The 9,830-nt window shown below is 36.2% G+C and overlaps 1 protein-coding gene across 1 annotated transcript in view; it reads left to right on the forward strand.

The window, feature by feature from the left end:
• LOC106828897 (A disintegrin and metallopeptidase domain 3) overlaps positions 1–9,122 on the forward strand; it is a 123,968-nt gene extending 114,846 nt beyond the window's left edge. Inside the window, exon 14 of the mRNA XM_070499710.1 lies at positions 8,732–9,122. Coding sequence (XP_070355811.1) covers positions 8,732–9,122 — 391 coding nt within the window. The remainder of the gene's footprint in view (positions 1–8,731) is intronic.
• The last annotated feature ends 708 nt before the right edge of the window (positions 9,123–9,830 follow it).

Below are 9,830 nucleotides of genomic sequence, written 5' to 3' on the forward strand. Positions count from 1 at the left end.
GCAACGAACTTGAATAGACATTTCTTCAAAGAAGATACACAGATGGCCAATAAGGACATGAAGAAATGATCAACCCCACTAACTGTTAGGGAGTTGCAGGTCAAAACCACAACAAGATACCAATTCACACCTCTTAGGATGGCTATTACCAAAAAAGTTCAGAAAATATCAAGTGTTGATGAGGATGTGGAGAAATTGGAACCCCTGTGCATTGCTGTTGGGAATGTAAGGTGATGCAGCCTCTGTGGAAAATAGTATGGTGGTTCCTCAAAAAATTAAACATAGGGGCAAGCCTGGTGGCATAGTGATTAAGTTCACATGCTCTGCTTCAGTGATCTGCAGGTTAGGATCCTGGGTGTGGACCTACACACTGCTCATCAAGCCATACTGTGGCGATGTCCCACATACAAAATAGAGGAAGATTGGCACAAATGGTAGCTCAGCGACAATCTTCCTCAAGCAAAAAGAGGTAGATTGGCACAGATGTTAGCTCAGGGAAAATTTTCCTCACACACACACACACAAATTAAACATAGAATTACCATATTCTAGAATTCCACATCTAGGTATATACCCAAAAGTATTAAAAGTATGGACTAAAACAGATATTTGTACACCCATGTTCATGAGCAGCATTATTCACAATAGCCAAAAGGTGGGAAGCTCCAAATGCCCATTAATAGGTAAATGGAGAAACAAAATGTGATACATACATACCATGGAATATTATTCAGCTTTATAAAAGAATGAAATACTGACACATGCTACAACATGGATGGAACTTGAAGACCTTATGCTAACTAAAACAAGCCAGTCACAATAGAGCAAATATTGGATGATTCTGCTTTTATGAGGTACCTAGAGTAGTCAAATTCATAACGAGAAAATAGACTGGTAGTTGCCAGGGGCTGACAGGAGAGGAAAATGTAGAGAATTTCAGCTTGGGAGGATGAAAATGTCCTGGAGTTTGCTGGTGGTAATGGATGCACAACAATGTGAATGTGCTTAATGCCACTGATTGTAGACTTAAAAATGTTTAAAATGATAAATTTTCAGTGTGGTGTATTTTAACACAATAAAAGTTAAATTAGGAAAAAATTCTATTTATGATATCACCCAAAATAATACAGTATTTAGAAATAATTTTATGAAAAGAAGTGTAAGACACTGAAAACTAAAAGTACATCATTGAAAGAAAGATCTGCATAAATGTAAAGACATTTCATATTCATGTTTTCGAAGACTCAATACTATTAATATAGGAAAACTCCCAAAATTGATCTACCAATTCAATACAATCCTTAACAAATCCAAGCTGTCTTTTTTGCAGAAATTGATAAGCTGATCCTAAAAGTCATATATAAATTCAAGGGACATAGAATAGTAAAAACAATCCTGAAAACATAGTTTTTAAGAAAACTTGAATCTGAAAACCTACTTCTCAATTCCAAAATATATTACAAAACTAAAAATCAAGACAGTGTACTACTGTCCTAAGGAAAGGGATAGCCATGCAGTTCAATGGAATAGAATAGAGAGTCCAGAAATAAAGCCTTATACCTAACGTCTTTGATTTTTGACAAGGATGTATGGCACTTCAATGGAGAAAGATGGTCTTTTGAACAAATGGTGTTGGGACAAGTAGATAACCACGTGGAAAAGAAGGAAGTTAGCTGCTACATCACAACATTCACAAAAATTTACTGAAAATGGATCATAGATAGTAAATATAAGAGCTAAACTTACAAAACACTTAGAACACATATAAGTAAATCTTTGTGAGGGTGGCATAGGCTATGTTATACAAAATACCAAAGGACACGTACAGAGAAGAATAATAGATTGATGGAACTTCTTCAAACTTAACAACTTTTGTGCTGCAAAAGATACCACCCAGAAAGTGAAAGACAAACTACAGAATGGGAGAAAATATTTGCAAATTTTATATCTCTTATGGGACTAGTATCCAGAATATATAAAAAACACAAGTTCATAATAAAGAGAGAAATAACCCAATTAAAAATGGAAAGGGGTTTCAATAAACACATCTCCATAGAAGATCTACAAATGGCCACTATGCCCCTGAAAAGATGCTCAGCATCTTAGGAAAATGCAAATCAAAACCACAATGAGATACTAGTTCATGCTTATTCAAATCGTAATAAAAAATTCAGGCAAAGTGTGTTAGGATGTGGAGAAATTGGAATCTTCTTGGTGCTTTTTTTTCCAGCATGCTCAAACTAGTACAGTAATGCATCGCTTAATGATGGGGGCACGTTCTGAGAAATGTGTCATTAGGTGATTTCGTTGTCGTGCAAACATCATAGAGTGCACTTATACAAACCTAGATGGTATAGCCTACTGCACACCTAGGCCGTATAGTACTAATCTTATGGGACCACCATCGTAAATGCAGTCTGTCATTGACTGAAACTTCATTATGTGGCACAGGACTATGTTCGCCAATTTATTTCCTATAATACATAAAACATCCTGCATCACTTTCTTTGGTAATTCACTTCTAATCATCATGTAATTGGATTGTGTTTTAAAGTTACCGATTGTTTTGGCTTTTTTCAGGGGCATTAAGTTCTTTTGCATTTAATATCATGATAGTTGCTTTGGTAGTAATTCTGATTGCTTGATTTAGTTTTTTGTATTTTACCTGTCTGGTTTATTTCTTTTGTTTTATTGCACCAAGTTTCTATTGATTTTATTTTTCTAATTTTCTGTAATATCTTTATAACACCTAAAGGAATATCTATTTTTCTAATTAATATATTCAAAATTAGCACAATATCACCTTATACAGATAATCAGGAAATTTAACTTAGTTTACTATCATTAATTGTGTTTTAAACCTAAAATTCAGTTATATCAATAATTTTTCATTAAATCATTTTTAAAACAGTTCTTTTTGCTTTACATTTTAAATGGAAGAACTTAGATAATATCAATTTAATGCATTCTAAGTAGCAATTCATATTAGGGAATAAGGCAGGATAAAATACATTACAATAAGGCACACAAATAAAGATTAAAATGCATATAAAATTAAAAATAAACATGCCAATGAGATATGTACGTCTATTAATTGAGTTGACATAAATATATAAGACACTTTGAGGAATAGTCACATAATATCGAAAATACTTTTAAATTTGTTTATTCATTCCATAACTGTATTATTTGAATTCCAAATTGTTATAATTCAAACTACTAATAAGCTTCAAATATCATTTTTGAGAAAGTTAAAATTTACTCTCACGTTTTCAGGTAAGAATACGTACTCGTTTATAAAACAACGTGCTGCTGCTCCTAGAAAAAATGGCCTCTTGATCAGTTTCTATGTTTTTCTACCTTTCCTTATTTTAACTGCTGTCATTGCTCTTAAATGGAATAAAATTAAGAGATCTTGGAAGAGAGAGGAAACAGTAAGTGAAGGGTAAGTAAACTCATTATTTTTCATATTAAATATTAAAAATGCATTATGGGAAGAATTCAGATGTAACTCAGATTTACTATAAGTAGGGATCCTTGGATGGATTGGGTTAATGTTTAAAAATACTGGGTCTTAGTAAACACCAAATTTTTTTCAGATTTCAGGTTGTTAAGTATCCTTTATGTTCTAATAGACCTAGAAACAATTGGAGCTACTCAGTCAATCTTCTCCCTTTCCAATAGAGAGCCACACTGGCTATAATTGCTTTAGGGGGTTCTACTTCCAAAGCAACAGCATCTTCCTTGCATCGACAACCAGTTGTGCCAAGGAGATTAGTAGAGATAGGGGAGCAAATTTTGTGAACAGAATATGACAAAGGTGAGAAAAATATAAGATGGCAAAGAATAAGGGAGAGAACACAGATAGGATAGTCCCCATTTTACACGAAATTAATATTGCTCATGTGTTTCTAAAATTAGAATTAAGGTACTTGCACAGCTTTCTTCTTCACCTTAACACCAATGCAAGCCACAATTTGCTTAGTGAATATTTAGGAAAATGAGAATGCAGAAGTAAGGATAAATGTGTCTCGTTCCACACTAAACAAAAATGGTTCTGTTTATTTCTTATGGATACAGAGATAAGATAAAGATATAAAAGTTCAAGCAACACTTCTACTTCCTAAGTTAATTTTATTTATCAAGTTAGCAGCAACTAGTTAAATTCTGGACAGTATTCTGTATGATTTATATAGACATTTACATGACCATCAAACTGTTATAAATTGATTTAATTGAATGATATCTGGCATAAACCTTCCAGTGTTATTACTTAAGACATCCTGGAAAAATCTGAATAGTTCCTGGAAGTAAATCTGACTTTTGTAAGAGATGTTATCATAAAGGATCATTGATCATAAATAACAAAATCTGATCATAAAAGCCTAAGTTTTACAGCAATGATAGTCATTTCTGGATTGCAAGGGTAAGAAATGATGTAGAGCTGAAGCACAGGAGGGTGGTAATAATCTATATGGTCAGGAACTAGGTCTTTCAGTCCATCACCCAAAGGCTTTATGATTGACATCGTCTCTTCTTGTCTATGCCCATTCTCTCCAAAATGACTTCTCTCCTTCCACATGGGCCAGGATACATATCTCAACCTTTGTAGATTCATTTTCAAATAAAACACCAATAATCTGCCCACAGCCAATGCCTTTTAATTCATATTCTCAAGAGACAGAAGAAAATAGCTGTGCAAGTGTACCTAAATTCAGCCAGTGTTCTGTCTGTCTGAGATAGGTGTTCAAACCTGATCTTGTCATCTGTGACCAGGGAATTGTAGACATGTAGTACGAACCTGGACACCATGACAGTCCTTTTCAACAGGAACTGGGGATGTATAGGAGTTTTCCATAGAAAAAATGTAGGCTGTATAAATACCACAAAATATAACTAAGCATAGCTGAAAGACATAGAGGACTCATTTAGGACTTCACTAATAAAAGTGAAATAATTAATCATTTACATAGGTTTTTTTAAATAGAAGTATTACAATTGGACAGATAATAATAAGAGTTTGAAGATTTGTGTGTAAATTACCTTTTTAACCTTGGTGAAGCATGACGTAGATATATTAATATGTCATCCTGTCTTCCATGTAGGTAAAATATAGAAAAATAATAGATGGGCTTTTAGTTTGAAATTTTAAAAATGCTTAAATCTTTAAAGTTAAATCAACATTAGAAAAGACCAAACACTAGAATATATGATTACCTAGTGGGATACGGGAAGTACAGTGGATATTGGTCCTTTTTAATTGATTGATTAGTACAAATCTAGCTGTTTTACTTTTCTTGAGTTTGTTTAAGATTACAATGTTTTCTAATCCTAAAACTAATGCTATTTCTTTTATGCAGATCTATATCAGAAGACAGCAGTAGTAACAGCATCCAGTCACATGTAGAGTTAAAGGTGAATTGAAGGAATCAAATTATTGACAAAATGATACAATTCATGAAATACTTGTTATAATTTTTACAATACCTCAGTATAAGAAAGCTATTGTTTCCGTGCTTTATCATCCTGATTCCTATTTGTCAATATCATATATTGAAACAAAGCATTTGATGTTAACTTTATTTTAGACTAACTTAGAAATATTCAGTGTTAACTAATATTAGCCAGAGATTTACTAACCAAAATTCTTGCCATAATAAATGACTTTAAAGATATTTTAAATATGTTCTTAAAATATTTCTGAGCAATTATGCATCTTGCTCCTGCATTTAAGGTTCTAATTGGTAGATTTACTGAGATTGTTTCCTGACATTTGCATTTCTTCCTCAGTAAGGCTCCACGGTTATTGTTATCCTTATTTTAGACATAAGGAAAAACACATAAAGAATTTAAATAATCTCCCATGTGTATAGAATTTTAGTAGGTATTTGAGTTGGAGTTTAGGACAATCAGATAATAGGGTTTCAACTCTTAGGAGCTCCATAATTTTGACATATGGCTTGATACATGACTGGGGATGGGGAATGGAATTTACCTTTATTGAGGACCTATTTGATTCCAGGCAAAATGCTAAATGCACTCTCCTTACAAGGCAGGAAGACAATTCTTTGTTATAAAATGGGATAAAATAGGCATCTGTATATATTGTCCAAATTTCTAACTCATGTGTAAAGAAATCACGATATTTCTCATATTAGACCTATCACTGGGAGTAAATGGAAAAATTCAAAAATTCAACCAAGAGTGAGATCAAGAGTTAATCCAATTACCTATCTGCTAATTCGCATATCTGATTTAGATGCAGAGTTAAGTCAATGGATCTCTGTTTATCTGCCCCCAGAAAATATTTATAAGTCCTACCCTCAATGTAAAATAGCCTATTTCTACCTAGACCAATCTCTACCTCTTTGTTGATAACTTGATTAAAAGCCCACATCTTAAGTGAGGATTTTGGCTCTTGGCTCACTGTCTTCCTCTCATGTCCTTCAGTTGTGTTCTCACTATCACGCTGAGTGTCTTCACCTGAACTCCTCACACCAGCCAACTTCAGTCATTTTCTCCAAAGCAATATAGTGTGCTTGCCAATTCCTTGATGTCTTCCAACTCTTGTCATAAATTCAATATCTTATTTTATTTTATTATTTTTTCACAGCTTTCTCCTGCCAACAGTACTTTATAGTTACATTAAAATCTTGTCTCAAGAATTTGAGTGGGTTAGGCAGTCAGTCCATAAGTAATAAACATATTTTATAAGTTGATTATCTAGTGTATTGAAAGGTTATTAATCATATGGAAAAGATTAGAGCAGTAGGCATAACTGGGAGAGATGATGTTGAGGGAGGATCTGGATAGCAATTTGAAATATGGTTGACTGAGTAGGCATTACTAAGTGACATGTAAGCAAATAATTGGAGGAGGTGCAAGTATTTACCCAGTTTAGATATTTGAAAGGAGTCCCTTGACTTCACAGGGGAAACTCACATAAGGCTTTTATTTAAATGCAAAGTATGCAGTGCAGCAAGAGAGAGTACAGGCAAGCATTGGGGGTCAAAGAGACACCTGGTGCTCAAGGTCTCAAGGTTCCTTATTTTAAATTTTAGATATCCCATCGTAAATCCCACTGCCCCTATCTTGGCACAAAGTGAAACCAGACATCCAGCCTTTCCCAGACATAGAGATAGACCTTTTCCACTCCAGCTGTAAATCAACTTTATCTTCCAGAGGCATAGAGCTGGCAGAGCTATCCATGCATACATCTGGGCAGGCGCTTTCCAAGCACATGGTGATCCAATGAAAAAATGTCAGGAATGTTTGATGAATAACAGTGATTCCAATGTATCGGAAGCAGAGTTAGCGAGAGGGCTGCGGTGGTGATTAGGTCAGAGAAATCAAACTCCTGTAGGGTTTGGGAGGTCTTGGAGGCCATCTGTGTTTTACCCTGATTGAACGGGAAGAATCACTGGAGGCTTTAGATTCCAAGCACAGGACTTACACTTTTAATGTCTGGGTTGTTGAAAGTAGTCTGTATGATGGCAGGAGTAGAAGTAGAGAAACCAGTTAGTGCAGAAACTACTGCACTAATCCAGGAGAGAAAGGATAGTACCTCAGACCAGGGACAGTGAGGATGGCTTTAGGAATAAATTTTGAAGGTGAACCAACAGGATTAATTGACAGTGTGGATGTAGAGTGTAATAAAAAGTGTTTAAATACTGTTTATTGATATAAAGCAGGAAGATAGCAAGGGTAAAATGTAAAGCCAGACCTACCTGTTGCTAAGTTTGTGCTCTTAATACATTTTAAAATTTATGAGAGATAAAATATACATAGGTAATAGGGAGCCACGACAAGTGTCTGGGATGCCATGATAGGGAGTTTAAGTTTTCCCGTATATGAATAAGAACATAGTTAAACCAATTTTGAGGTGGTAAAGAAGGGATGCAGCATGGTATGGTTTGCTTTTTACAAATTCCACTGGGATAAGGGAGGGGAGAATTCAGTCGGATTCAGTCAGAACTGGAGACCAGTGAAACAGCTGAGACTACAGAATCCACAGGAAAGGTGTGGTGAGGGCAGGCTTGGATAAGAGGAAAAGAACAGAAAAGTCTTGAGAAGTAACAGAGGTAGACTCAAGCGAAGTGGTGACTGGAGGGACATATGTGGGTTGGAATAAGAGAGAACTACGAAGACAAACATTTCTGACACCATGGATAATGACACCTTTTACTAGTGACATTGTATAGTAGACTAAGAACCAGTTTGGCGTGGAGTGAGGAAGTGCAGGGGAGTGAAGAATGGTTTTACCCACCTAAAGTATAGAGACCATGTAAATGAAACATATACAAACATCAGTTTATAATATTTCCTTCTAAGGTGGCTGTCACAAATGATTCAGGAAAAGGAACTTGGCTTTACATATTTTGTGGAGCACAGGCATAGATTGTGACAGTATAACCAGGGTCTTACTGCACTAATTAATTGTTATACCGGTAGTTGTGTAGTAAAATTAGACAGCTTTTGTTAATTAAAACTTAGCACTTCTATTTTTCTTTATTTCTTTCAGAACAGTGAGTAAACAATAATGTCAAAAAGCTAGAGGTTGGAGAAAGGATATTACTAAGAAACTCACCATTAACCGGCCTGATCCAAGAATGAAAAAAATCTGCTTTCTCTCTCCTTTTGCTATGACTTAGAGCTTTCATTTTCACAAACCGAAATAAATCCCGTGAGTGAAAGTATGTAGGTTTCTGTCTATTGATTATTCTCCCTGCAGGGATCCTTTAGTAGGAAATAAGCAGCTTTGCCTCTTTCGAACCTGGGAGGCTGTCACATCCCAAGCTGAAAACCACCCATTGTCCACTGCTGCTGCCTGCCCTCAGATGCCCATGCTCACTGCCTGCCCTCAGATGCCCATGCTCACTGCCTGCCCTCAGATGCCCATGCTCACTGCCTGCCCTCAGATACCCGTGCTAACTGCCTGCCCTGAGATGCCTATGCTAACTGCATGCCCTCAGATGCCCATGCTCACTGCCTGCCCTCAGATGCCCATGCTCACTGCCTGCCCTCAGATACCCATGCTAACTGCCTGCCTTCAGATGGCTATGCTAATTGCTCACATCTCAAGAGAGGACACCTGCAGTCGGCACCTCTCCAATAGTTCATGATTCCCTTGCCCTGTCCTTTGCTGGCTTTGGGATATTGAGAGGAAGTGTTGCTAGGTATGGCCAGCCCCAGAGCCCCCAGATAGTCACTAGCATCCATTCTATCTTCAAAGAATTGCTCAAACTGAGTTCCTGGTCATAGATAACTGTTCTGTCTCCAGGTGATACGTCCTTGGCCTCATGTGAATTGAGATCTAGGATATATCTTTGTCCTTTGGGGGAACCCCGACTTGCTGCTCTTTCTTCACTGAAACTGAGCTTTTCTGGGTAAGATTTTTTTGCTTCGGTGCTCCCTCTCCCCATCTCCCTCTTACTGGATGAGTGCACTTCTGGACACCTCAAAGCATTCTACATGCATTGAGGAACCATCAGCCTACCTGGAGTCTAATAGGACCTTTGGAGCCTCCATCAATAAACAAAGATGCTTCTGGGTCAAGGATTGGAGTACGTCACCACAGAGCCCAAGAGTTTCCTTTACCAAATGTCCATCAACTGATAAATGGATAAACAAAATATGATCTATCCATACAATGGAATATTTAGCCATAAAAAGGAACGAAGCAGTGACACTGCGACAACATGAATGAACCTTGAAACCATTATGCCGAGTGAATAAAGCCAGTCAGAAACACTAAACATGATTCATTTGTATGAAATGTCCAGGACAGGGACATCTTTAGAGACAAAGATCGGTGGTTGTTTAGGGCTGGG

The sequence above is a fragment of the Equus asinus genome, chromosome 27, assembly GCF_041296235.1.
Source record: "Equus asinus isolate D_3611 breed Donkey chromosome 27, EquAss-T2T_v2, whole genome shotgun sequence".
NCBI lineage: Eukaryota > Metazoa > Chordata > Mammalia > Perissodactyla > Equidae > Equus > Equus asinus.